Source organism: Dasypus novemcinctus, chromosome 10, assembly GCF_030445035.2.
Source record: "Dasypus novemcinctus isolate mDasNov1 chromosome 10, mDasNov1.1.hap2, whole genome shotgun sequence".
NCBI lineage: Eukaryota > Metazoa > Chordata > Mammalia > Cingulata > Dasypodidae > Dasypus > Dasypus novemcinctus.
The window spans coordinates 102,130,302-102,156,006 of NC_080682.1; the positions used below are offsets into that span (position 1 = coordinate 102,130,302).

Below are 25,705 nucleotides of genomic sequence, written 5' to 3' on the forward strand. Positions count from 1 at the left end.
GGCATTTCTTGTGGTTACAGTTCCTGGGATGGGAGGAGCAATTACCCAAAGCCAGAGGGCAAGGAGAGGAGGTCAGAGCAGATCTGCTCTCAGAAACTGTCCCAGCAGTCCCAGGTGTTCCAGCAACGGCAAACTCAGGTCCCACCAGGGAGTGAAGCAGGCGAGATATGTGGGCAAGATGCTGTTTTTATTTCATGTATCTATTGTTAATACAACAATGGCCAGCAGTAGAACGGCTCCTGACTGTCTAATCTAAGAGTGCTTTGGGGCGGCCAATCTCATTGGAAGGGGGCGAAAGAATTTGATTTGAAGCTGAGTGTGTCTAATAAGCACCCTCTTTCCACCTCCCTCACCACCTTCCCCCAAGCTCAGACACACAGCTTGTATTCCTGTTTGGTCCACAGGAAGGAATTTGGGAGAAAGCAGGATTCTGGTTGAAGGAAAACTCTTGTTTGGCAGACAGACTGAGGGGATGGGGGACCAGGATGGGGTTACATGAATGAGCCAGGCAAGAGGAGGCTTTTGGGCAGGTCTAACCTCCCATGCCCACCCCCCAGCCCCAGCAGGCAGCATCTCTTAAATCCTGACTTCCAGGACCCCCAACTCCTCCAACTCCTCTGGCCACTCGGGGTGGGTGCACCCCACTCCACCTCTAGACTCAGGCTTTTATTTTTTTTTTTTAAAGTTTATTTTATTTCTCTCCCCCCTCCCCCACCCCATTGTCTGCTCTCTGTGTCCATTCGCTGTGTGTTCTTCTGGGTCTGCTTGCATTCAGCCACACCAGGAAACTGCATCTCTTTCCTGCTGCTTCATCTTGTCTGCGTCAACTCTCCCTGTGTGTGATGCCACTCCTGGGTGGGCTGCGCTTTTTTTCACCAGGGGTGGCTCTCCTTGCCGGGCGCACACCCTGTGCGTCGGGCTCCCCTGCGTGGCAGGGCACTCCTTGCATGTGGTAGCACTGCGCGTGGGCCAGCTCCACACGGGTCAGGAGGCCCCGGGGATCGAACCCTGGACCCTCCATATGGTAGAGGGTCACTCTATCAGTTGGGCCACGTCGGCTTCCCTAGGCTCAGGCATTCTGCAAGCCCTTCCCAGAGGCGCTTACTGACTCCCCAGCTGGGCCCTTCTCTCCTTACCTTTGACTGGGCATCCAAAACTCAGAGGCACGTTATTTATAGACAAGCTCAGAGAAGGTGGAGTGAAAGGCTAATGTTTATAAACATGGGGTCACCTGAGCCTGACTGACCCAGAGAGGGAGGAGGGCATGAAACAAGCAGCTCTGCGTTTGGTCTAACCTTCGGAGGGGGGCGGGGCTTCTCATTTCCTCGCGGGGCCCACCGCGAGGGCCGTATGCAAATTTATGCAAATAAGCAAGTGTCCACGGGTGCCCTCTAGGCGGGCGGGACCCTCACGGGACCCCCTGGCCCATGGGGGCCGAGGCCTGGCCGGGTCAGGGCCCACCTGAGGCAGAGGCCGGGTCTCACGGCCCCCTCCCCGCTCTCCGGCCTTGCTTGGAGCCAGAGAGCGTCCCGGGCCACGAGCGCGCAGTCCTCGGCCGCGGAGCCCCGCCCCGAAGCCCCTTCCCCGGCCACCCCCGCCGCCCCCACCTCCGACTGTTGGAGGGGAAGGGCGGTGTCCAGTTACCGCCGCGGGGGCTATAGTTAGCCGCGGGGACGTTCTTTCCCAGGCGGACTCCGCCGGCGGCGCCGCGCCCGCCCAGACGTCAGCCAGCGACCCGCGCCGTCCGCGCCTCCCGCTTTCCGCGTCCGTGGCCTGCAGGTGGGTCCGTGGTCGTCCGCTCCCTCCCCTCTGCAGGCGGAGCCACAGGACAAGCCCACGCGGACCTTCTGGGGGCGTCCCAGGCCGGGCAGGGGAGACCCCGCGGGGTGCTGGGGGGGACGACGGCATCAAGGCCCCGCCCACCCCTAGGCCCGCCCTTGGCTCCGCCCACGCCCCGCCCGCGGCCCGTCGTGGACCCGGGACCCCTCCACCGCCTCCAAGCCCACCCAAGCCCGGACCCCGCCGCCTCTGGTGCTCCCATCCCTCGGACCTCACCCTCCTGTCCTGCCCCAGGGACGATGGTGGCGGCTCTGCTCATCGCTCTCAGCTGTCTGGGTCTCCACACCTGGCAGGTAACTGGAGGGAACGAAACCCTTGCCCTGACGGGCACTGGAGGGCGGACCCTGAGGAGGTGGAGTAGGAGGCTGACAACTTTAACCTCTCCTCCATTCCTCTCAATCCTCTTCCTCTCAGAACCTCCGTCCCTGCTGGGAGCCCCAAATTCCCATTCCCTTTCCCAAATCCCCACCTTTGCTCACAGCTGCCCCTGCAATCCCCCTTCCTGCAGACCATCCCTCCCTAGGGATTGCCTCTTCTTTCCTCCTCACCCCTTCCCACCTCCCACCATGGTGCAGCTGGGGCAAATCCCGGGGTTGCTATGCACTGTCATCCTGGCAGCCCCTCCCAGAGCAGGGCTTGACCTCCCTGCCCCAGGCTTGGGGAAAGGGCTTCTAAAGCAGGAGAGGGCTCAGGAGTCTCCGAGCTGATCAGGAGCACTTAGGGCTTCCTGTTGGAAGAGAGGGAAAGGGAGTCTGAGGAGGACAGAAAGGGGATTTGAGTATCAGGGGTGGAGGGTAACTGGGCATTAGCTGTGTATTTGTATATCATCTACAGACTGAATCTTAAGGCTGGAAAACCCTTGCAGGCCACCACCTCCCATCAAGTGCAGGAACCTCTCTAATGACAAGGTGACCCTTTTAGGTTGTACAGTAGGGAAGAGCTATACCTTAATCCTCACAACCACCCTATGGGGTCAGAAGTATCCCTAATTAATAGGTGGAGAACTTGAGGCCCAGATCCCACAGGATCCCACAGCTAGTAGGTGGTGAAGTAAGGATTTGAACGAATATCTGTCTGACTCCAAAGTCTGTGTTATTTAAGCTTCTTTTTGAGCCCAATCCAAACTGCATATAATAAATGTTTGGACACAGAAAGGAGACCCTATGTTTCTGAACTGATCACCAAGACCCCTGTCGGTGCTCTGAACTCTTACAGTCCCTGCGTGGCTCCTCTCTTCCTCACCTCCATAGGCCCAGGCTGTTCCCATCTTGCCCCTGGGCTTGGCTCCAGACACCTTCGATGATGCCTATGTGGGCTGCTCAGAGGAGATGGAGGAGAAGGCAGCCCCCCTGCTAAAGGAGGAGATGGCCCACCATGCTCTGCTGCGGGAGTCCTGGGAGGCAGCCCAGGAGGCCTGGGCGCACAGGAGACGAGGGCTCACCCTGCCCCCTGACTTCCAGACCCAGCACGGAGTGGCCATCCTGGTCTACACCAACTCATCTAACACCTTGTACTGGGAGCTGAACCAGGCTGTGAGGACAGGTGGTAGCTCCCGGGAGTTCTACATGAGGCACTTTCCCTTCAAGGCCCTGCATTTCTACCTGACCCGGGCCCTGCAGCTGCTGCAGGGCAGCAGGGGCTGCAGCAGGAAACCTGGGGAGGTGGTGTTCCGAGGTGTGGGCAGCCTTCGCTTCGAACCCAAGAGGCTGGGGGACTCTGTACGCTTGGGCCAATTCGCCTCCAGCTCCCTGGATGAGGCAGTGGCCCACAGATTTGGTAATGCCACACTCTTCTCTCTAAGGACTTGCTTTGGGGTCCCTATCCAAGCCCTATCTGTCTTTCCCGAGGAGCGTGAGGTGCTGATTCCTCCCCATGAAGTATTCTGGGTCACCAGATTCTCCCAGGATGGACCCCGGAGCCTAGTGACTCTTTGGAGCTATAATCAGACCTGCAGCCACTTTAACTGCGCCTACCTGGGTGGTAAGCTGGGGTAGCAGGCATGGCAGGGTGGGTGAAATAAGCCAGGATATTCCTACACAGTCCCCAAGGCCTTCAGAGAGACCCACCTGGTTAATGGGAAAAGTTGAGGGCTAGAAGTCAGCTGGAGTTACTGTCCTCTGTGACTCAGGTTCAGTTAGCTCTCAGGAGGTCCTGAATATTTTCTGGATCTGTGAATATTCTCAGACAATTCTGCAAATGTTTTCAAAAGGCTCCATCTGCTACACAGTCTAACTCTAGATAATCAAGCCTAAAAGTGTGTTCCCTTCTTGTAGCCCTAGCCTTAACTAAAAGAACTTGGTCAAGGATATTAGCAAGCAGAGGAAAGAGTCAGGAGTACTGCTTCAGATCTCAGGAGGCCCTGGGCTTCATGGGGTGACAAGACACAAATGTGCTACTCCCAAGTGCCGAGGCAGAAGACAGAATGGAGGAGTGACTGTGGCTTGAGTGGGAGCAGGGATGGATGGATAATCTGGGAATATTTCCTGGGAGAGGGAAGTGGAAGGGAAGCCAGAAGTTTGCATTTAGGAGATGGGAAAGATGGACTGAGAGGGAGAATGGCCCATGCCAGGGGAGTCTGGGGTACGAGGGAGACCTCACTATGCTGTCTGTTTCAGGGGAGAAGAGGCGGCGCTGTATGTTGATACCAAGTGAGTCACCCTCCTGTGCCTCCCCCCACTGGTGTTTTGACTCTCCCTGGCCCTGATGATCCCTTCAGGTTCTTTTTCTCTGTCTCCAGCAGGGCAGCAGCCAGGATCACCCTCCCAGGGGGCCTTTTCTCTGCTCTCCTGGAAGACCCTTCTTTTGGCCCCTGGGGGGTTCCAGCTCTCAGGAGCTGGGCCCTGAAAGTTCAATGCCTGCCACTCAGGAGTCCTGGGAACTGATGACCTTGATGTGAAGAAGTGGGGCATCAAAGAGCCTCAGGAAAGAAGAACATGGTTCCAGCCCCAGCCCCAGCAGTCGTCTCCCTAAGGCCAGGAAGTGGGGGGACTGAGCCATGGCAGGGTGGAGGGAGCCCTGCTGTGTGGCGGGGACTTCCTGGGAAAAGCAAGGGTATGATGGTCACTCGAATAAACAGTGCTGCAGTGTAGAAACATCAAATGTCATGAGTGGTTTACTCCATGAGACTAGACTATCTGCCCTGCTCTGGCCTTGCCAGACTTGGGGACTGAGGAACTAAAAAGAATAACCTCTTGGTTCCTCTTAGACATAATCCCCTGTACAGACCCAGGAGCTCTAAGAGCCAGAGGTTCCTCGAAACAACCTTGAAGGCAGGAAGGAGGACAGGTGCATTCCTCAGCCCTCCCCGTCAGAGGAGGAGTGCAAGGCCAAGGAAGGAAGTGAGGTGGCGTGGAAGCCAAGCTTCCTGCCTCCCAGCCCAGAACTCCTTCCACTAAAACATCTGAGGAACCCAAAGCCAAATTATAAGCCCAAGATTTCTAGGCCCCAGAACAAACCATTCTGTTTTGACCCTGTTCCCTCAAGGATTTATTTCTGCAGGGGTGGGGGGATCTTAAAACATTAAGAGACAGGATTCTCATGTACCCTGGAGGCATCTGACATTCAGAACAGAAATTTATTGAGGCAAGAAAAGCACACCTATGGAGTCTGCTCTACTCAACAACAGAAGAATGGGCCTCCCATGCATCAGGACTCCTCTTTGGTCCCCAGACCCTCTTCCTGGGGCAAGTCCCCAGCTCCCTCTGCTTCCTGCTCCCTGTGCACTAGCACAAGAGCTGGGGAGGAGGGGCCAGACTCCTTAGAAGCTGGAGTCCTAGCTCCTCCAGGATCCTGAGGTGCTGTTTCTGAAGATACCTGGGCCCCCACAATCCCCGGCATTGCCGGCTCTGGGGTCTCAGGGATGGGGGGTCCCAGATTCTGGAAGCTGTTGCGCACTCGGGTGATGTAGCGACTGAGGATGCTGGCACCATCAGGGGGCCGGGGTGTCCCTCCCTCTGCCAGAGTCCGCCGCACGCCAGCCACCTCACTTTGCAGTCGAGATACGGTCTTGGTCAGCTCTGTCAGTCTGTTGCCCAGGTCTGAGGGAGGAGGAGATTTAAGGGGGAAGGAGAGCTCTCAGGAGATGAGCCTAATCGATACCACTTCCACCTCTTCCAGTTCTTCAGGGGATACCCTGTCTGGGAGTCCTGTGGGAGAACTGTAGGAGGTGAGGGACTGGCTTATGGACTGGGGTTTGGGTGGGCAGGCAAAGTCTGAGGGAGATGAATCTGGAGAGAGGGAAGGTGAGTTTAGGAAACATAAAGAAGGAAAGATTTGTGGGCTAGAAAGGCAACCAGGAGTGAAAGGGGTGGGAAAGTTTTTAATGGGTAGAGATTTGTACATCCATCATCCTCATCAGTCCTGTCCCCCATCTACACCTGTCCAATTATTACCCATACTTCAGAGCTCATTTGAAATTCTGCCTCTTCCTTCCCTAGCTGATAATCTCTCCTTCTATCTTCCAGTGACCCTTTCAAAATAATAGACTCTTCTCCTATTTTGGGCTCCCACTGTGCTTCTCTTAGCAAAGCACTTTCTGCCTAGTGTGACAGTTTCTCTTCCTCATCAGACTGAAAGCTTCCCATGTGTCCCTGTGTCCCTGCTCTACAGGGCCCTGTATTCCCCTTCCTCCCGCCTACAGGGTCTGGAACAAAGGAGGATAAAGCAATGGATATTGATTGAATGAGTGGATGAATGAGTGAATAATGACTTGAGTGAATGGGTAAGGGAGCAAATGAGAGAATAAATGACATATGAGGACAGGAACGTGGGGCATAAGCATCTGAATGGGCCAGCAGGTACTGGAGGGCAAGGAGCCACAATGTACAGGTGGTGGTTTCCAAGGGCAGAGTAGGATGGGCCACGTATAAATGCAGGCTGAGCGTGGGCATTTAGCCCAGTGGAGCAAGGAACAGGCACGGGAAAGCGACCTACCTTTCCGACGGGTCTCCTCAAACTCCCGCTTGGCAGTCTCTATGTAGCGCTGTACCAGGGCCTTGACGACGCGCAGGCGGTAGGATCCTGGCTCCCTGTCCCCAGGCCCTGCGTCTGTCCCGGGATTGGCCTGGGATGGGAAGACAGGACGGTGAGGTTGCCCACCTCCAGCCTTCCCCTAAACACTCCCCACCTTTATTGCCCACCAGGCAATAAAGGACTCAGGCAGAGCTTTTGCAGACTTTTTTTGTCCTTGGAGGGTCACATGCCTAGGTCCTCATCTGCACTCACTCACAACGTGGTGCTGGAAGGTAGAAGGATAGGGAGACAGAAGCTGGGGAAGGGCCAACTGATAGAGGACCCCGGTTGCGGTGGGAGGTGGGCCTGGGGGCTGGGAGGTGGCTTGGGCAGAAACAGGTTGTCCAGGGTAGAGTTGAACTTCCTTATCTGCCATTGACCCAACCCTGGTTTTCTTGGGTTGGGTTAGTCCAGGCTAAACCTGCCCTTCAAATTCCACACAGGGATAGAGCGAGGAATGTGGGGAAAGATCTGCATGGACTTGTTCTTTAATATGAGGTGGAAATTATCATGCAAATTAGAATGATTGATTCTGGGTCCAATTTTAGTACTCAGGACAGCACCAACCTGGAATGTAGGGCAGATGGGGCAGAAAGGGCAGATGATAGAGAGAGATGGCAGGTGTAACACACAGACCACTGGACTTGGAAAACGGGTTCAAGGCCCAGCTCAGTCACTCAGCAACTGTGTGTCTCAGACAAGTTATTCAACCTCTCCAAGCCAGAGTATCTCCAAATTTAAACCAGAGAAGGTAATAATATCTGCTTCCCAGGGTGGTGCATGCCTAACATAATGCTAAGGAAATAATTATTTTTATTTATCTAGTTTTATCTGTCAAAATATTTTATATTTAGCATATTTAATTATATAGAAGAGGGGGCTCTTTCTAATGCTAAAGAAATAATTAGGGAAGCAGATGTAGCTCAAGAGATTGAGCTTCCACCTATCAGAGGGGAGGTCCCGGGTTTGGTTCCTGGTGCCTCCTAAGGAAGATGAGCAAGACAGCTAGCTGATGTGATAGGCTGGTACAGTGAGCTGATGTAACAAGATGATGCAATAAAGAGACACAAGGAGGAAAACACAATGAGAGGCACAACAAAGCAGGGAGCAGAGGTGGCTCAAATGATTAAGTGCCTCCCTCCCATATGGGAGGTCCCAGGTTTGGTTCCAGTGCCTCCAAAAAGAAGATGACCCACAACGAGCAGACACAGCAAGTGCAAACAAAGAAAAAGAAGAAAATTGTTTTTACTTATCTAGTTCTATCTGTCAAAATATTTTATATTTAGCATATTTACTTTTATAGGGTATAAAAGCAAAACATTAAAGAAGAGATGGGATTGACAGAGGTGGAGCAGTGCTATGACTGAATTATGGGCCCTTTTCAGCTAGAGTATATAAAGTGTTTTTCTTGTGTAAATGTGGAAATTTGGGACTATGTACTCCAGAAAACATGTTCTTATACTTAATCCATTCCTGTGGGTCCTTCTTGGAAGTAGGACTTATGGATGAAGTTACTTCAGTTAAGGTGTGGCCCAGGATGGGTCTTAAGCCTATTATTGAGGGTCTTATAGGGAAGATCATAGAGAGACAAAAAAGCCACAGAGGGAGCAGCCTGAAGCTCAAAGCTAACAGAACCCAGAAGAGAAAGGAGAGGCCAAGAGAGGCTACCATGTGCACTGCCATGTGGCAGAGAAGCCAAGGAATCAAGGATTACTGGCAGCCAGTCCCAGAATGCCAGTCTTCATGAAGCAAGCATTGCCTTAATCATGCCTCAGTCTGGATTTCTAACCTCAAAACTGTGAGCCAATAAATTACCATCGTTTAAGCCGACCCATTGCCTGGTATTTGCTGTAGCAAGATGGAAACTAAACAGTAAACAAGGAAGAACTTTGGGACACCATTTCCTGAGGATGCAGGCTAGGTGGTAAGGGGAAAGCTGATTGGATCACCAAAGAACAGGGTAGTGAGGTATGGGCAGCTGGAAGAAGGGTGAGACCTCAGAAGGGGTGTAATGGAGGGCTGGGGAGACTCCCAGCTGGCTGTCTGGAGGGATTTGGCAAGATGCAGTGACTAAGCCAATCTAGGACTGAACTTAGGCCCCAGGAAATTGAATACAACCTCAGGTGAAGAAGGTACGTTTCACCCAAGCATAAAAGCAATCCTGACATAGGGTCTGTAAATATGCATCAGGCAGCCTAGTCAGGACCAGAAAGTGGCCAGGGGGAAGGATGATGATTCCAGAATTGGGAGTCAGAGATCTGTAGGAGTCAGAGATCTGGGAAGGTAGAATGTCCACGTAGGATAGCCTGGAACTGGGATGTAGTGTGAACAGGGAATTTTGGGATTTAATACTTGAATGTGTCAGGCTTTCTCCATGCTTTTGCACATGCTGTTTCCTGAGCCTAGTACTCCCTTCTCCACTTTATTTGCTCATCAACATCCTGCTAACCCTTTAAGATTCTGTTCTGCGCTCAACATCTCTGGGAAGGCTCCCTGATTCCTAGGCTGGGCCTGTGGTTCTCCTCTGTACTCCAGCAGCCCCCTGTGCTTCTTTCAACTACAGGCTTGTTGTCCTGTACTATTACAGCCTGTTTGTATCTGCTGCTCTAGATAGGCAGTACCTTGAGGGACCACCATTTTATATAGGCATGTTTGGTGTTGATTTTATTTTCACTTTATTTTTTTACGAGGTACCAGCGAAGCAGGTACTCAACTACTGAGTTATACCCCTCCTGGTAAGTGTTTATTGAATATACTGTTGACCAACTAAATAAGGGAAAATCTTTCTCCTCTAGGATTAAAGGGCCTCAGAGATCTAAAGCTGGCTTGTGGCCCAGAGGTCCTGGCTTCGAGAGCTCCTCACATAAAAACTTTTAAGGGGAAGAGATTACTGCAGATCTGGCAGTAAAACCTCTTCTGAATTAGGATGGGGCTCTAGTGCCCAAGCCAGACTAGGTTAGGGAGCTAATAATAAGGGTCAATGGGACCCTGCAGGCCTGGTTCTCTCAGGTCTTTACTAGCCTTCTAATTTCCCAGTGTGTGGGACATTTCCCCCTTGGCTTCCTAACTTTTTTTAAAAATGTTCAACCATGTCTTGGCTCAGTTCAGAGTAAGAAAGACTTGTCTGGAGTTGTAGTAGTGTTGGTGGTTTTGGAAAAGGGTCTCATGGGTTTCTGTTTAAGCCTGTTGACAATAGGGTTGGAAATTTAGGAAACGGCCAGGACCAGGAAAAGGGAAAGGAAAGCCATGTGAGAGAGTAGGAATTGGAAACAGGCTTTCTAGGGAACACACCTGGAAAGACAGACAAGCCAGGTGTGTATAGATCAACAGATGGCATAGACAATACAGTTGAAGGCCAGAAGTGAGGGACACCAACAACAAGCAGAGAAAGTACTCACATAGGTAGGGATTGGGGGATAGTCTGTCTTCTTGGTTTTGCAGCAGGAACAGCAACAGCAAATGAACTGGAAAATTCTCCTGAGAGATTTAAATGGTGGGACGGGATTAGTCAGAGGATAGGGCCTAGAGAAACAGGCAGGAGCTAGGGTGGACGGGTACCTGAGAAGGTAGAAGACGGCCTTGGGGGAGGGCAGGATGTTGAAGGGCACAGGCAGTGTCAGGCCCTCTCGGAAGTAAGACAGATAGAGCTTGGAGCGAGCAAACTTCCACTCCACGTCAGCATCATCCTAGGAGCCAGGAGGGAGGGGGCTGTGTAAGGACCACTTGGTACTCAGTCCTCCTGCCCATTCAGTCTGCTTCTCTTTTCCCCAATTCCCACTCTTCTTATTCTTCCGTGTGCCAACCAGTTTCCTCTCCCCCATTCTTACCTCCATCCTCATCTTTCACTCACATTTCCCCTGCTTATCTCTCCCTTTCCTTACTTTCTGGCCATTATCTTTTATTCTACTGAAATCTAATTCCTGCCCAGCCTATTCACCAACCTGCAAGTCCTAGCCCTTTCATCTCCTTCCCTCTACCTTTCTGTGTTCCCACCAACCTTTTCATAACCCTCCTCCCCATTATGAAACAGCAAGCGCACTAGATTTGCTGTCCAGAGATGTGAAATAACAGTACTAAGATCCTCATTTTGCAGATGAGGAAAATGAGGCCTAGAGAGGAGAGCTTGTCCAAAATTATAAAATAAGGCAACAGTGGAGGCAGAGCAGGAACACAAATGCCTTGACTTCTAGCACTTATTTCTCTCCAACCCTTTCTTCCTTCTCCCTGACCTAAGCTAGCCTCAGTTCACCCACCTCAATCTTCTGAAAGGAGTTGGTGATCATGGCAATGAGCATGTTGAGCAGTACAATGACCATGACGATGGTAAAGATGCCGTAGAGGGCCCGACCCACGAATTCAGGCACCAGAAATTGAGGCATGTCTACCACACTGTGCTCCTCCATGCCAAACATGGTCCAGAACAGAAACTGGAATGTCTCGTTGAAACTGGGAGCCGGGCCAAATGATGGATAGGAAGGGGGAGAGGGGGAGATGAGCCTGAGTGCCACCCAGACACACTCCTCTTCACCCTCCAGGACCCAGTCAAAGGCGTTCTGCTTCCATAAAGCCCTTAAGACACCATGGTCCAAACTGACACTTGTTATTTCTGAACTCCAACTTTTATTCTTTTAGTCAACCCATATTTATTGAGTATGTAATAGTGCCATAGGTGTTAAGGGTACAGCCGTGAACAAGACAAACATGGTCCTTATCTTCAAGGACTTTATATTCTGGGGGCAAGATGGACACTAATTTATACCAACATTTTAAAGCTGTATTAAGTGCTATGAAAGAGTAGCAAAGGACGTTATAAGATGTAGAACCTAGTCTAAGAGTTGGCGAAGGCTTCTTTGAGAAGTGATATTCCAGATGAGCTGTCAAGGATAGGTGGGAATCAAGCAGGTGAAAAGGAAGGAGGTATGAAAAAGAGTGTTCCTTAAGGCAGAAGGCCTGGATTGCTGGTCTCAGAGAGCAAGGGGAGAAAAGCTTATGAGAGGTAGGTAGGGACCAACCAGATTCTGGAGGGCATGATAGGATAAAAAAAAAAGAGGATTTTTGCTATGGTCTACAAGCAATAGGAGTCTATGAAGAGTTCTAACTAGAGGGGTGATACCTCTTTGCATTTGAAAAGACCACGTGGGTTGCAAGTAGAATAGGAAGGGAAGCAGGTTGGAGAGTAGAGGCGTGGAGACCAGTTAAGAAACTTGTCATTGTCTGGGTGAGAGATGATGGTGGTTTGGACCACAGTAATAGCAATTTCAGTGCTACTTCTTCCAGGAAGACCTTCCTGAACTCTCTTTCCTACCCTACAGCAGAATATGCTTGTTTGTTAACCACTCACAGACCTGACCACATTCTTCCTCCTATTATACTTATTTGTGAATCTGTCACATTCCCTTCATCTCAGCTCCAATTCAAGCCTAGATTACTGCAACAACCTTAACATCTCTTCTGTTAATCCATCCTCCACATTGCATCTAGGGTGTTCTTTCTAAATGCTAGTCTGACATGTTGTTCTTTTCTTGTCAATCTTTAAATACTCCTAACTGCCTTCGATCCAAATGTCCACTATATAATCTACCTGAGATTTTTAGCAAAAATACTTTTGATTTAAATTAGCTGCCACCCATGAACGAACAGCACACACAGTCTGTCCTTGCTACTGTGGAGTGACTGATACCACCAGGAACCATGAAGCAGGATGGAATGAGTAGTTACTGTCCCTGACAATTAATAAAATTCACAGTTCAACTCTAAATTATGAAAATTCTGTTCCTTTAAAGCTGATATCCTAAAGCCAGGACATGAACAAGGATTCTTGGTAAGGTGGCTGGTTTGAATAAAACCACCACATAAGAAAGCCTTGACTAATACACATAGGCCCAAGTATGTGTCCTTCAGCACTGTCAACGAAACTATCACACAGTTGCACTATATGACTGGGAAACTGCTTGAGAGCCCACTTGGAACTCCCTAACCTACTAGTAGTCTAAGCCTCTAAGTAGGAGCTCCACGAGTTCCATACCTGGATCCTGCTACCCTCTCCAGCCTCCTCTCACAAAATTCCCTCCATGCACCAATCACTTAAAGACTTCTCCAAACTTATCGTCCTGCTTTGGAAGGAATGTCCCCTTTTCATCCAGACTACCTTGCCTCTTCTCCAAAATCCATAACCCTTCAAGGTGACCTAAATTTTCCCTTCTTTGTGAAGCCCTCCCCAATCAACACACAGGAAGGCGCTTCCTCCTCTAGGCACCATCAACGTAAACCCTCTTCTTTCACAGCAACTCATCTCAAATTGCACTTATTTGTGCTTATGGCTATCTTCTTCATGAGACTGGGTCTTGCTCATTTCTCCTGTCCGTGTGTCCAGTGCCAGGAATAGGACCTACTATAAAGAAGGTGTTAGTAAATGGGTGTGAAGGAAAAGTTAAAAAAAAAACCTAAACTATGAAAGTGAATGAATTTAAACAATGTGTGAGATAACTGCACTTAAGGTGGTTACATAAGCAAATATCCTTGTCCTTAGGAAAGGTACATGGAAGTATTAAGTATTCAAGGAGCACAACATATAGAACCTACTCTTGAATGTTTAGAAAATAATGAGGAAGAGAGAGAATGATACAACAAATGTGGCAAAAATTGGTGGCTCTGGGTATGGGGAGGTATGTTGGAGTTCTCTGTATGTTTATTTTTTGCAATTGTCCTGTAAGTTGGAAATTATTTCAGGATAAAAAAGAAAAAAAGCGAATGAATGGATGGATAAACAATGAATGGGTAAGTGAATAAGCAAACATGAGAATTAGTTATGGGCCATATTTTAGGACAATCTGATCATCAAAAAGAATAATGACAGTAATGTGTTATTATATTTGTAAAAATCCTGAAGTCCATAGTGGTAGTCAAAAAAGAAGAGGGGAGAAGAAAGGACTTCTTTATAGAAATAATGCCAGGCAATAAATGTAGAAGAAGTGAAAGAAGTAGAAAATAACCATTTTGCAACTATCACTGTAATAACTGATCATCTATGCATGCTAAAGCCACTGGGTGAAAAGTTGCAAGGGAGCAGATTAATTACACATTCTCAACATTTTCCCCATTACTAATAGGGGAAAATATACTTTTACAATGGGGAGATTTGCCAAGTGGCATCACCAATAGGCCAGACTGATATAATGTGCTTCCTGATGCGATGCAATGGAAAGTACTCATCATCAACTAGGTTGTGTCTCACCAAAATTGCTTAACTTGAATCTACTCAAGGGGAAATAGATAAATCCAAACTGTGGAACACTTTCTACAAGATAACTGGGATGGCACTCTTCAAAAAAATTCATTTGTCATGAAAAAAAATACGGAGAGTGTGAAGATCAAAAGAGACCAGAGATATGGCAATAAAATGCAATGAGTGATCCTTGATTGGATCTTGGATTTAAAAAAATGCTATAAAGACTTTTTGGCAGGAGGGGCAGATGGGGAAATCTGAGTAAGAACTATATAGTATATAATATGGTATTGATGTTAAATATTTTGAGTGTGATAATGGTTGTGTTTATGTTCTTAGGAAATATACTAAACTATTTAGAGCTGAAGTATCATAATGCTCACAACTTTAAATGTTTCAGAAAAAAGAATAACGAGAACAACAAATCAGGCAAATGTGGCAAACTGTTAATAACTGGTGCATCTTGGTTAAGAGTATATAGGTGTTCACTGTACTATTCTTTTAACTTTTTCATAGGATTGACATTTTTTCAAAATAAAAATTTTGGCGGAAGAGTGAGTGAGTAAATGAATGAGTAAATGAAAAAATAAATGAATGGCAGAGTGAATCAATTAGGGGGAGAGAGGGAAGGAGGAAGAGGTCACCACTAAGGTTCCATGCTGCAAGGTCCCAGAGTCCCACCCACCTATCCTGCTTCTGCCCCAACTTACTTGCCCAGCCGCTCTGTCTCCTGGTAGGGCACATAGATATTGTTGAGTCCACAGAGGAACGCGGTCAGGATAATCATGAGGATGAACATGAACCTGACAGGGAGTGGGATGGGGAAAGGTCAGAACTCTCCAGAAGAAGTCAGGTTCTGGGAAGAAGGATGGGCGAGAATGACTTCCCTGGTCCAGCCTCTCTAATTTGACAACATTCAATTTGATGATTTTTAAGGAAACAGGAATTAGCTTTGGGAAGTAAGAGGATTTAAAGAGGATGCCAGGGAAGCGGACTTGGCTCAAAGGATAGGGTGTCCACCTACCACATGGGAGGTCCGCAGTTCAAACTCCGGTTCTCCTTGACCCGTGTGGAGCTGGCCCATGCGCAGTGCTGATGCGCGCAAGGAGTGCCGTGCCACGCAGGGGTGTCCCCTGCATAGGGGAGCCCCACACGCAAGGAGTGCACCCCATAAGGAGAGCTGCCCAGCGCAAAAGACAGTGCAGCCTGCCCAAGAATGGTGCCGCACACATGGAGAGCTGACACAAGATGATGCAACAACAAGAAACACAGATTCCTGGTGCCGCTGATAAGAATAGAAGCGGTTACAGAAGAGCACGCAGCGAATGGAAACAGAGAGCAGACAACTGGGTGGGGGGGGGGTGGTAAGGGGAGAAAAATAAATAAAAAACAAATCTTAAAAAAAGAAGCAATAAAAAGGACAAAGTGATACATGAAAAACAGTTAAAAAAAATAATAAAGAGGATGCCAAAGTAAAGAAATGTACATTTACACTTCTTACTTTTATTTTAAGAATAAAGGGCACTGAGTCCAAAGAGTCAAAAGCACTGAGTCCAAGGGATGGGCCAGTCTCCCAAAAAGGGACTGAGATGCTGAGATGTGGTACAGGAATGGTGGGAGTCAGTGAGCTCTGCTGGATAGAAATTATCATCAGAATCTCACAAAGTCATATGTGAGAATGAACAGGGAGGGACAGAGGAGCCCCTGGGCTGGGGTGGCAGTGTCTCCTCCAAGCTAAGCTAATCGAGGAGACCAGATAACAACATGCGTTCAAAGAACAGTTGTAGAGTAGAGGATCCAAGGAGACTACTAAGACCAACAGTCTTAACACACAGATGGGAAAACTGAGGTCCAGAGTAGTCATATAGAGACCATGACAGAACTGTGACAAGAACTCCCAACCCAGGGCTCTTTCTGCTATCAGTGGTCCTTAACTTTTCCTGGGATCATAGGCCTTTTGAGAATTAGGTGAAATCTTTAGACCCTCTCTGCAGAGAAACATATATTTACACTTCTTTCTTTTTTTTAGATTTATTTTTTCATTTATTTCTCTCCTCTTGCCCCTGCCCGCACCTGTCTGTTCTCTGTGTACATTCACTGTGTGTTCTGTGTCCTCTTCTATTCTTGTCAGTGGCACCTGGAATCTGTGTCTCGTTTTGTTGTGTCATCTTGCTGCATCAGCTTTCCATGTGTGTGGCACCACTCCTGGGCAGGCTGAACTTTCTTTCGTGCTGGGCGGCTCTCCTTATGGGGCACACACCTTGCACGTGGGGCTCCCCTATGCAGGGGACACTCCTGAGTGGCATGGCACTCCTTGTGCGTATCAGCACTGCACATGGGCCAGCTCCACACGGGTCAAGGAGGCCTTGGGTTTAAACTGTGGACCTCCCAGGTGGTAGGCGGACTTTCTATCCATTGAGCCAAGTCCGCTTCCCTGCATTTACACTTCTTACACATCAAATTTTGCCTATAGATTCAGGGATTCAGAGGTCCCTAGAGCCTATGCAAGGAGGAACTCTGGTTAAAAACCTCTAGTGCTACACTAGAAGTGGAGAATTTCAGAAATAGGTTGAGAAGAGTCTATCAGAGAGGAGGGTGCTCAGGGCAGGGACAGTACGTACCGGATCATGTCGTCGATCATCCTGCCAATGGAAATCTGCAGGGTGCCCAATGACTCATGGGCTGGCAGAATGTAGGCCAGGCGGGTGAAGCTGAGCATGCTGGTGACAGCAAAGAGCACCTCAGCCAAGAACTGGGGATCCTCGGTGCGCCACTCACTTCGCTCTGTGCAGGGTGGAATGGGGGCTGGGGCTGAGACCCTAGGTAGAGGAGGGTCTGGGGGTTCAAGGCTGAGTTGGGGGACACCCAACTCACCGGCTGTGGTGAAATAGTGGCAGGCAGTCCCATTGGGGGCATCTTGGCAGTGCATGTGGGCAAGCCCAGCCAGGAGGAGGCGCAGGACGAAGGCTGCCAAGTACAGGGACAGGATGACCACATCCAGGAAGTTCCACCAGTCCAGGAGGTAACTGCGCAGGCCCTCGATCCACACCTCCTTACATTCAAACCACAGGAAGCCTGAAGGGACAGCAGGGAGCCAGGATAGGATGGGGCAGAACTTTCCTTCTTCCAGCTCAGAGCTGGATTATGGTGGGGACAGGAGGAACCTATCTATGGGGAGAACTAAAACATCACTAGGATAAATGGATATAATGTAAACATTTACTCTAAAGTACACTGTGATTGTAAGTGAAAATTAAAACCACTCTTTGCTGGTGCAGATGCATCTCTGAGGTGACCTGCCCCAATGGTCACAATCAGCTGATATTCAGAAAGTGAATGATACCTGGGAGAAGCTATTTTTTGGGAGGGAAAGATTTATTTTTATTATCTAAATTTTAAATCTTTAATGTGCCTTCTAAGAAGTTGTCTGGTTTAGAAAATCACCAAACCAGCCAAACAGCCTGAAAAGGAAATAAAAACTATTTAAAAAATAGAACTGTTTTGTCATTTTTTTCAGAGCAAGTATTCTGCTTCGGCAGGTAGAAGTGCATTACTAAGTATACAATTACTAGAAAATCAGTTTCTCCCTCTTGCCACCAAATAAATATTGGACAAATATTTCAAGAATACTGAATATCAGCCTGATCAGGGTGCCCATGTCAGGAGGACACCAGATAAATGGCCACCAGTATAGCATGATGACCTGGTAGCATGCATTTACTGAATTGTTTGAGAATACACAATTCTTCTACAGAAGAAAAGAAAACCAGTGGAATGGATAAAAGGTTATGCATTAAGCACAGATAAGTTAGTAACTTGGGTGACATGTTGAATGAGTTAAGCAGAGCTTAGATGTGTGAACAATGCAGAAAGGAAGGGTCATAGTTATTAAAAATTTATGATACACTGAATATAGATGAGACCGTCAATATTCATCAAATCTTTAGATAGCTACCCACTGATGACATCTATTCTGGCCCCACTTGTCCTCTGCCCAAGGAATGCAAATAAAATTCATAGTTCCTGATCAGTTCCACCACAGAAGCTTTGAACAATCAGCAAGAACTGGAAGAAACATCTTTCTCAAAACTTCAGAAAACTGTTAAAGGCTTTCAGAAACAGGGTGAGTTCTGAATCAAGAAAAAGGCTACTTGAAAGCAGTAGGATCTCGTGGTTCCCTTGCTGGCTCTTCCTGGATCCCCTCACTGGCTCGGTGTGGAACTGGTCCATGCTTCCAGTGCAGGTCTCAGTTCCATAGGGAGAATAACCCATGTGCACACACTAGGAACATGTGTCTGTCACTATTTGACTGGGGTCAGCCTGTGGGACAGAACTAAGATACTTGTTGCAGGTGCACCATCCCAGAACTTGCCTTACATGTAGAAGAGAGCTCACAGAACTCCCCTACAGAACACGGTGAGAGAGCGGTCAAGTCATGTCTGTATTGGTTTTATCTCTGCAAGGAATTGGTGACTGTAAGACATACAGTACAGTGGCTAGGACTGTGAGGAAATTGTTTCCTAGGAAAGGGGGGACATTTATATTCATGTAAATTGGGGGACTTTCAGGGCTACATGTGCATGCCCACAACAAGATGCATGCACTGAAAGGCTCAGGGAGACTGCTATGCTTTGGCTTCAAGTTATTATCTAAACTCATTGTATGAATAAGCTCTGACAGAAAGCACTTGCACATTTGCACAGGTCAATCTGCAAAGACTGGGAAAGGTTAAGTTCCCCTCCCTCCCTTCCTTCCTTCCTTCTGGCGTTCAAGGAAAACTCTGTTGTAATACTAGCTGGATACAGCTAGGAACAGATGCTTCAGAGTTTAAATTCCAGTATAACATGTTAAAATATCCAAATGCCCAGGTTTCAACAAAAGATTATAAAACATGCAAAGAAGCAGGAAGTGTGGCCTAGGGAAAGGAGAAGAATAAAGCATTAGAAACCATCAGTGAGGAGGATGAGATCTGGGACATTCTAGACAAAGACTTAAAAATTGGTCCTAAATATGCTCAAAGAGCATGGACAAAGAATGAAAGGAAATCAAGAAAATGATAGATGAACACAAAGAGAATATTAATAGAGAAATGAAAGTTATGAAAAGCAACCAAACAGAGCTGAAGACCACAGTAACAGAAATTAAAAGATTCCCTAGAGGGAAGCAGATGTAGCTGAAGTGATTGGGATTCTGTCTACCATATGGGAGGTCCAGGGTTCGATTCCTGGAGCCTCCTGTTGAAGGCAAGCTGGCCTGCATGGCAAGCTGGCCCAAGCAGAGAGCTGGCCCATGCAGAGAGCTGGCCCATGTAGGAGTGCTGGCCTGTGTGGAGAGCTGGTGTGGCAAGATGATACAACAAAAAGAGACACAGAGGGAAGCAGACTTGGCCCAATGGATAGGGTGTCCGCCTACCATATGGGAGGTCCATGATTTAAATCCCAGGCCTCCTTGGCATGTGGAGCTGGTCCATGTGCAGTGCTGATGTGTGCAAGGAGTGCCCTGCCACGCAGGGGTGTCCCCCGTGTAGGAGAGCCCCACGCACAAGGAGTGCGCCTGGTAAGGAGAGCCGCCCAGTGCGAAAGAAAGTGCAGCCTGCCCAAGAATGGTGCCACACACATGGAGAGCTGATGCAAAAAAAAGAAACACAGATTCCTGGTGCTCCTGATAAGGATAGAAGCAGTCACAGAAGAATACACAGCAAATGGACACAGAGAGCAGACAACTGGGGGGGGGGAGGGGAGAGAAATTAAAAAAAAGAGACACAGAAGAGAGACAATGAGAGATGCAGCAGACCACAAGCTGAGGTGGCACAAGAGATTAAGTGCCACTCTCCCACTCTGGAAGGTCCAGGATCAGTTCCTGCTGACACCCAAAGAGAAGACAAGCAGACACAGAAGAATGCACAGTGAAAGAACAGACAATGGGGTTGGGGAGGAGAAATAAAATAAATAAATCTTAAAAAGAAAAGGACATATCACTAATGTGCTAATAGGGAAAACAGAAAAATTAAAAATAAATAAATAAACTTGATTATTAAAAAAAAAGATTCCCTAGAGGGGTTCAAGAGCAGATTAGAATTGGCATAAGAAAGAATCAGTGAACTTGAAGATAAGACAATTGAAATCATCCAGCGTGTGTTGCAGAAAGAAGAATGAAGAATAGTGAACAGAGCCTTGGAAACCTGTAGGACACTGTATTAGTCAGCCAAAGGGGTGCTGATGCAAAATACCAGAAATCAGTTGGTTTTTATAAAGGGTATATTTTTGGGGTAGGAGCTTACAGATTCTAGGCCATAAAGCATAAGTTACTTCCCTCACCAAAGTCTATTTTACGTTGGAGCAAGATGGCTGCTGAAGTCTGTGAGGGTTCAGGCTTCCTGGGTTCCTCTGAGCTCAGTTCCCCTGTTTACTTCACAAGGTCAGCTGTAGACTATCAGGCAAATGGCTCTGTTTCTCTTTGGGTTCAAGGTTCTTTTCTTTCCAGGGCTTGCTTCTTCCTAGGGCTGGCTTTTCTTTCCTCTCTGAGCTTACTTCCCAGGGTTCCAGCTTAAGTCTTCAGTACCAAACTCCAACATCAGAACTCTCAACAGTAAAAGCCCTCAACTCTGTCCTTTTACCATGCCCTTTATCTGTGACTCCCCACCCACCAAGGGGCGGGGACTCAATGCCCTAATGACATGGCCTAATTAAAGCCCTAATCATAATTCAATCAGGCCCAGGTACAGATCAGATTACAAACATAATCCAATATCTATTTTTGGAATTCATAACTATATCAAACTGCTACAGACACCATCAAGCTAACCAATATACACACTGTGGGAGTCCCAGAAGGAGAAGAAAGAGAGAAAGGGGCAAAGAGAATTTCAAAGAAATAATGACTTAAAAGTTCCCAAATTTAACAGAAGACATGAGTATACATATCCAAGATGCTTGACAAACTCCAAACAGGATAAACTCTAATAGACACATACTGTGTCATATTATAAGCAAGTTGTCAAATGCCAAAGATAAAGAGAGAATTCTGAAAGTTGCAAGGGGGAAAAATGTGTCATGTACAAGGGAGTCTCAGTAAGGTTAAGCACCAAATTCTCTTTGGAAATCATGGAGACAAAAAGGCAGTGGGATAGGAGACAACCAGCAAGATGGTGACAGAGTAAGGCACTCCTACAGTCAGCTCCTGCTACAGGGCAGTTAATAAACACCCAGAGCTATTGAGCTAGCTGAAGCAACTGTTAGGTGGCTCCAGGAGACCAGAAGAGCATCCTACAACATCCTTGAAGGAGAGGAAGGAGGAGACTACCCATCTGCAGAGAAGACTCATAAGTAGAGCACTCCAAGCCATGGAGGCCAGTGCCCATCCTCCACTGGAGGCACAAGGGAGCTGTTCCGTGGCTGGAATTGAAAGCTCCACTTCCCAAAAACAGGGGAGGAAGAGACAGTTGGACACCAACTTCAGCTACTGATAAGTAAATTCAGTGGGCTAAAGTATAATCCTGAGAACAGTTAAAGTTTGAACCTGTCCAAGTCAGAAAGGGGGTGGTGGCCACCATTTTAACTCCATACCTACACAAGGGAAGCAGGGTGGACTGAAAATCCCAGTGTTGATGGGGACCAACTTCTTTCCATCCAGGTCAGATTGCAGATCTAGCCTGGGCCCAAGCCCCACCTCCAGCAGGGAGGAGACTGTGGGGACCTGCGCCAGCCTCTCTGGGAAATTACTGGCCAAGCCCCAGAGGCTGGTGATTATCCTCCTCTGGCATGCAAGCAGCCCCTGACGCTATTCTGTGGCTGGAATTGGAACCTCCATTTCCCAAAAACAGGGGAGGAGGAGATGGATGGCTGCCAATTTCGTCTATTGATTGGGAGACTCAGCTGGCTAAGATATAACCCTGGGAAGAGCTGGGGTGTGAATCTGCCTACTGCCATTTTGACTCCACCCCCAGCCTGAGGGGAAGCTGAGCTGACTGACAATCACAATGACAGTAGGAACCAGTTTCTTTCACCCAGATTGGCCTGCAGCCCTAGCCTACGCTTCAGTCCTGCCTTTGGCAGGGAGGAGGCTGGCAGGCCCTGCACCAGCCTATCCAGTAACTGTAGGTAACTTTGGCTAGCACAGACAGAAAGCTGGAAGTCTACTGAGGCAACTGTGGTCATCTTGGACCTGCACTGCATAGACTGCTGTCCACACCTGCAGCTCCATCCCTTCCCTAGGCAGGGGACAAAGGAACATGAAGCTTTATCAGTCTCTGTGGGCAACTACAGACTAGGCCTGCACGACATGGATTATTCCACATAGCTGTGACTCTGTCCCTACTCCGGGCAAGGGAGAAAGTTGGGAGAAGCTTCATTGGTCCCTGGCACAATGAGGGCAGCTTGAGCTTCCACATCTTATAGCACCAATTACAACCTTGGCTCCTACTGCACAACCAGCAAGGGAGAAAGGAAGCCCCAAACTAAAGAGAAAAACTGCACCCAGAATAAATACTCTAGTAATCCAGATGTCAAAACACCAACAAAAAATTACAATCCACACCAAGAAATAGAAGATATGGCCAAGTTAAAGGAATAAGATAAGCCTCCACATGACATAAAGGAGTTGGGACAACTAATCATAGATGTTCAAACAAATCTCCTTAATAAATTCAATGAGATGGCTAAAGAGATTAAGGATGTTAAGAAGAAACTGGATGAGCACAGAGAAGAATGTGAAAGCACACACAGAAAAATAGCAGACCTTATGGGAATGAACAGAGCAATAAAAGAATTAAAAAGACATTGGAATCACATAATAGCAGATTTGAGGAGGCAGAAGAAAGGATTGGTGAGTTTGAAGAAATGGCCTCTGAAAGTGAACATACAAAAGAAGAGATGAAGAAAAGAACAGGAAAAATTGAACAAGGTCTCAGGGAATTAAATAACAACAAAAGGTGTGCAAATATACATGTCATAGATGTCCCAGAAGAAGAAGAGAAGGGAAAAGGGGCAAAAGGAATATTTGTAGATGTAATGATAGAAAATTCCCCAACCCTATTGAAGGACATAGATATCCATGTCCAAGAAATACAACATACACCCATCCAAAAAAATCCGAATAGACCAACTCCGAGACACATACTCATCAGAATGTCAAATGCCAAAGACAAAGAGAGAATTCTGAGAACAGCAAGAGAAAAGTAATGCATCACATATAAGGGATACCCAATAAGATTAAGTGTTGATTTCTCACTAGGAACCATCAAGGCAAGAAGACAGTGGTCTGATATATTTAAGATACTACAAGAGAAAAACTTCCAGCCAAGAATCTTATATCCAGCAAGATTGTCTTTCAAAAATGAGGGTGAGATTAGAATATTCGCAGATAAACAGAAACTGAGAGAATTTCTAAGCAACAGACCAGATTTTCAAGAAATACTAAAGGATATGCTAGAGTCTGAAAAGAAAAGACAGGAGAGAGAGGCCTGGAAGAGAGTCTAGAAATGAAGATTATATCAATAAAAGTAACTAAAAGTGTCAAAAGAGTGGTGAAAATAAAAATGACAGATAAAATTCAAGTAGGAATAAACTTAACCAATGATGTAAATCACTTGCATTCAGAAAACTGCAATTCAATGTTAAAAGAAATTTAAAAAGGCCTAAATAACTGGAAGAACATTCCATGCACATGGATTGGAAGACTAAATATCGTGCTCGCTTCGGCAGCACATATACTAGGGTTGGAGTGATACAGAGAAGATTAGCATGGCCCCTGCGCAAGGATAACACGCAAATTCGTGAAGCGTTCCATATTTTTATGGAATGGAGGAGAGTATGGGCCATGATGTGGACCATTGGCTATGAGGTGCAGAGGTGCCCAAAGATGTACTTACCAAATCCAATGGATGTGTCATGATGATGGGAACGAGTGTTGTTGGGGGGGGAGAGGGGGGGTGGGGGAGCGGGGTTGAATAGGACCTCACATATATATTTTTGATGTAATATTATTACAAAGTCAATAAAAAAAAAAAAGGAAGACTAAATATCATTAAGATGTCAATTCTACTCAAATTGATATATAGATTAAATGCAATCCCGATAAAAATTCTGCCAACATTAAAAAAAAAAAAAGAAAACATGATTATCAAATTTATTTGGAAGGGTAAGGGGTACTGAATAGCCAGAAACATCATAAAAAAGGGAAAGTGAAGCCTCATCTCCAGACTTTAAATCATATTACCTAGCTATAGTGGTAAAAACAGCATGATACTGGCATACAGACAGAACATAGACTAATGGAACCAAATTTAAGTTTCAGAAACAGACCCTCACAAAAAATCAAGTGGTTTTTGACTAGCCTGTCAAACTGACATAGCTTGGGGAGTCCATTCAACAAATGATGCTGAAAGAATTGGATATCCATAGTCGAAAAAAGGAGCGAGGACACCTATCACACTTTATCCAAAAATTAACTCAAAATGGATCAAAAACCTAAAAATAAAAGCAAGAACCATAAAACTTCTAGAAGAAATTATAGGAAGATATCTTCAAGACCTGGTAGTAGGTGGTGGATTTTTAAAGGAGATAAGAAGAGGACTTCTGATGTTTAATGTTTGTAGAAGTTTTAATTAGCTTTAGTAAAAGTGTAGAAAGGTATAGAGTGCATAGTAACACAGTCAGTAACAGCTAGCTTATAAATGGGGATGTGGCTGAAAATGGTAGTCTAGGTATGTAAATGCCAAATGACAGGATGCTAGAGAATAATCTAGGAACTGAATAGCACAGTAAACCAAGAGGTGGATAAGAATTATGGTTGATGGTACAGATGCAAGAGTGTCTTTTGTGACCTAGAGCAAATGTACATCACTACTGCAGGGTGTTGGGAATGTGGAGAAGCATGGGAAAAATACAGCTGTAGTGACCTATGGACTGTGGTTAGCAGTAATAATATAATATTCTTGCATATATGCCAAAGATGTACTGTGTTGATAATAATAGGGTTGGTTGGGAGAAAATACTTCGGTTATTAGTAATATTTTGACAATGCTCTTTAATCATTAGTTAAAAAGGTTTAACAACAATGCAAGTTACCGGTGGTAGGGTGAGTTATGAGAGTCCTGTATGATGTTATATATGTTTGTTTTGTAAGTTCACAACTATTATTATACACTATTGTTTATGTATGATTATTTATGACTGATATACTTCAATAAATTCATTTTAAAAAAATGAAAAAACTATATATATAGCCCCCAGAAATCAAACCAAAGAATTGTATAACACAAAAAGTGAACTCTACTGTGAACTGGGACTTAGGTAATAGTATAATTATAATATTGATTTATCAATTGTAACAAAGGTATTATACTAAGGCAAAATATTAACAGTAGGAAAAGTTCTATGTGTGGCAGTTTGAGATTATTTTAAGAATCCCCAAAAGGAAAGATTATGTTTGTAAACTAATCTATTCCTCTAGATGTGATATCCTTTGATTGCTTTAAATTCAGTTGAGGGGACTTTGATTGGATTACTTTATGGGGTTGCTTTGGGACTTTTGGTCGACTCACAGGGACAGACAGAGGAAAAAGGAAGTCACCATGTTTTGATCATGCTGTATAAGAGAGAGGATCAGGGAAGAGGATTGGGCTCAATGGAT

At 46.8% G+C, this 25,705-nt stretch overlaps 2 protein-coding genes and 1 non-coding gene across 9 annotated transcripts in view; 2 read left to right on the plus strand and 1 right to left on the minus strand.

Moving 5' to 3' along the window:
• Positions 1-1,319: 1,319 nt before the first annotated feature.
• On the plus strand, positions 1,320-4,932 carry ART5 (ADP-ribosyltransferase 5). 6 transcript variants are annotated; one of them, XM_004476731.4, is made up of 5 exons: positions 1,321-1,779; positions 1,930-2,132; positions 3,090-3,819; positions 4,455-4,487; positions 4,556-4,932. In XM_004476731.4, exons 2-5 carry the CDS (start codon positions 2,079-2,081, stop codon positions 4,681-4,683), a joined length of 945 nt encoding a protein of 314 aa, XP_004476788.2. In that variant the 5' UTR covers positions 1,321-1,779; positions 1,930-2,078; the 3' UTR covers positions 4,684-4,932. The 6 variants fall into 6 exon arrangements, with proteins under 6 accessions (XP_004476791.2, XP_058161833.1, XP_004476788.2 ...); XM_004476732.5 differs by having other exon boundaries at positions 2,074-2,132; XM_004476733.4 differs by having other exon boundaries at positions 1,322-1,779; positions 4,577-4,932.
• Positions 4,933-5,394: 462 nt separating this feature from the next.
• The window catches only part of XNDC1N (XRCC1 N-terminal domain containing 1, N-terminal like), a 53,587-nt gene continuing 33,276 nt past the window's right edge, over positions 5,395-25,705 (minus strand). For both annotated transcript variants that reach the window (XM_058305851.1, XM_071218235.1), the window contains 8 exons: positions 16,949-17,149; positions 16,696-16,858; positions 14,785-14,877; positions 11,103-11,295; positions 10,408-10,535; positions 10,248-10,326; positions 6,772-6,901; positions 5,395-5,876 (listed from right to left, as the gene is read on the minus strand). In XM_058305851.1, the coding sequence (XP_058161834.1) occupies positions 5,485-5,876; positions 6,772-6,901; positions 10,248-10,326; positions 10,408-10,535; positions 11,103-11,295; positions 14,785-14,877; positions 16,696-16,858; positions 16,949-17,149 (1,379 nt within the window). In that variant the 3' untranslated portion in view covers positions 5,395-5,484. The remainder of the gene's footprint in view (positions 5,877-6,771; positions 6,902-10,247; positions 10,327-10,407; positions 10,536-11,102; positions 11,296-14,784; positions 14,878-16,695; positions 16,859-16,948; positions 17,150-25,705) is intronic.
• Positions 23,760-23,866, plus strand: LOC111760070 (U6 spliceosomal RNA). Its single transcript, XR_002793862.1, has one exon. It is a non-coding gene; the product is annotated as a U6 spliceosomal RNA (small nuclear RNA).

Coding starts and splice junctions, on each gene's coding strand:
- ART5 (XM_004476731.4), top strand. CDS start 2,079: ATGGTGGCGGCTCTGCTCATCGCTCTCAGCTGTCTGGGTCTCCACACC. Junction 2,133..3,089: donor TGGGTCTCCACACCTGGCAG/GTAACTGGAGGG, acceptor TCACCTCCATAG/GCCCAGGCTGTTCCCATCTT. Junction 4,488..4,555: donor GCGCTGTATGTTGATACCAA/GTGAGTCACCCT, acceptor TGATCCCTTCAG/GTTCTTTTTCTCTGTCTCCA.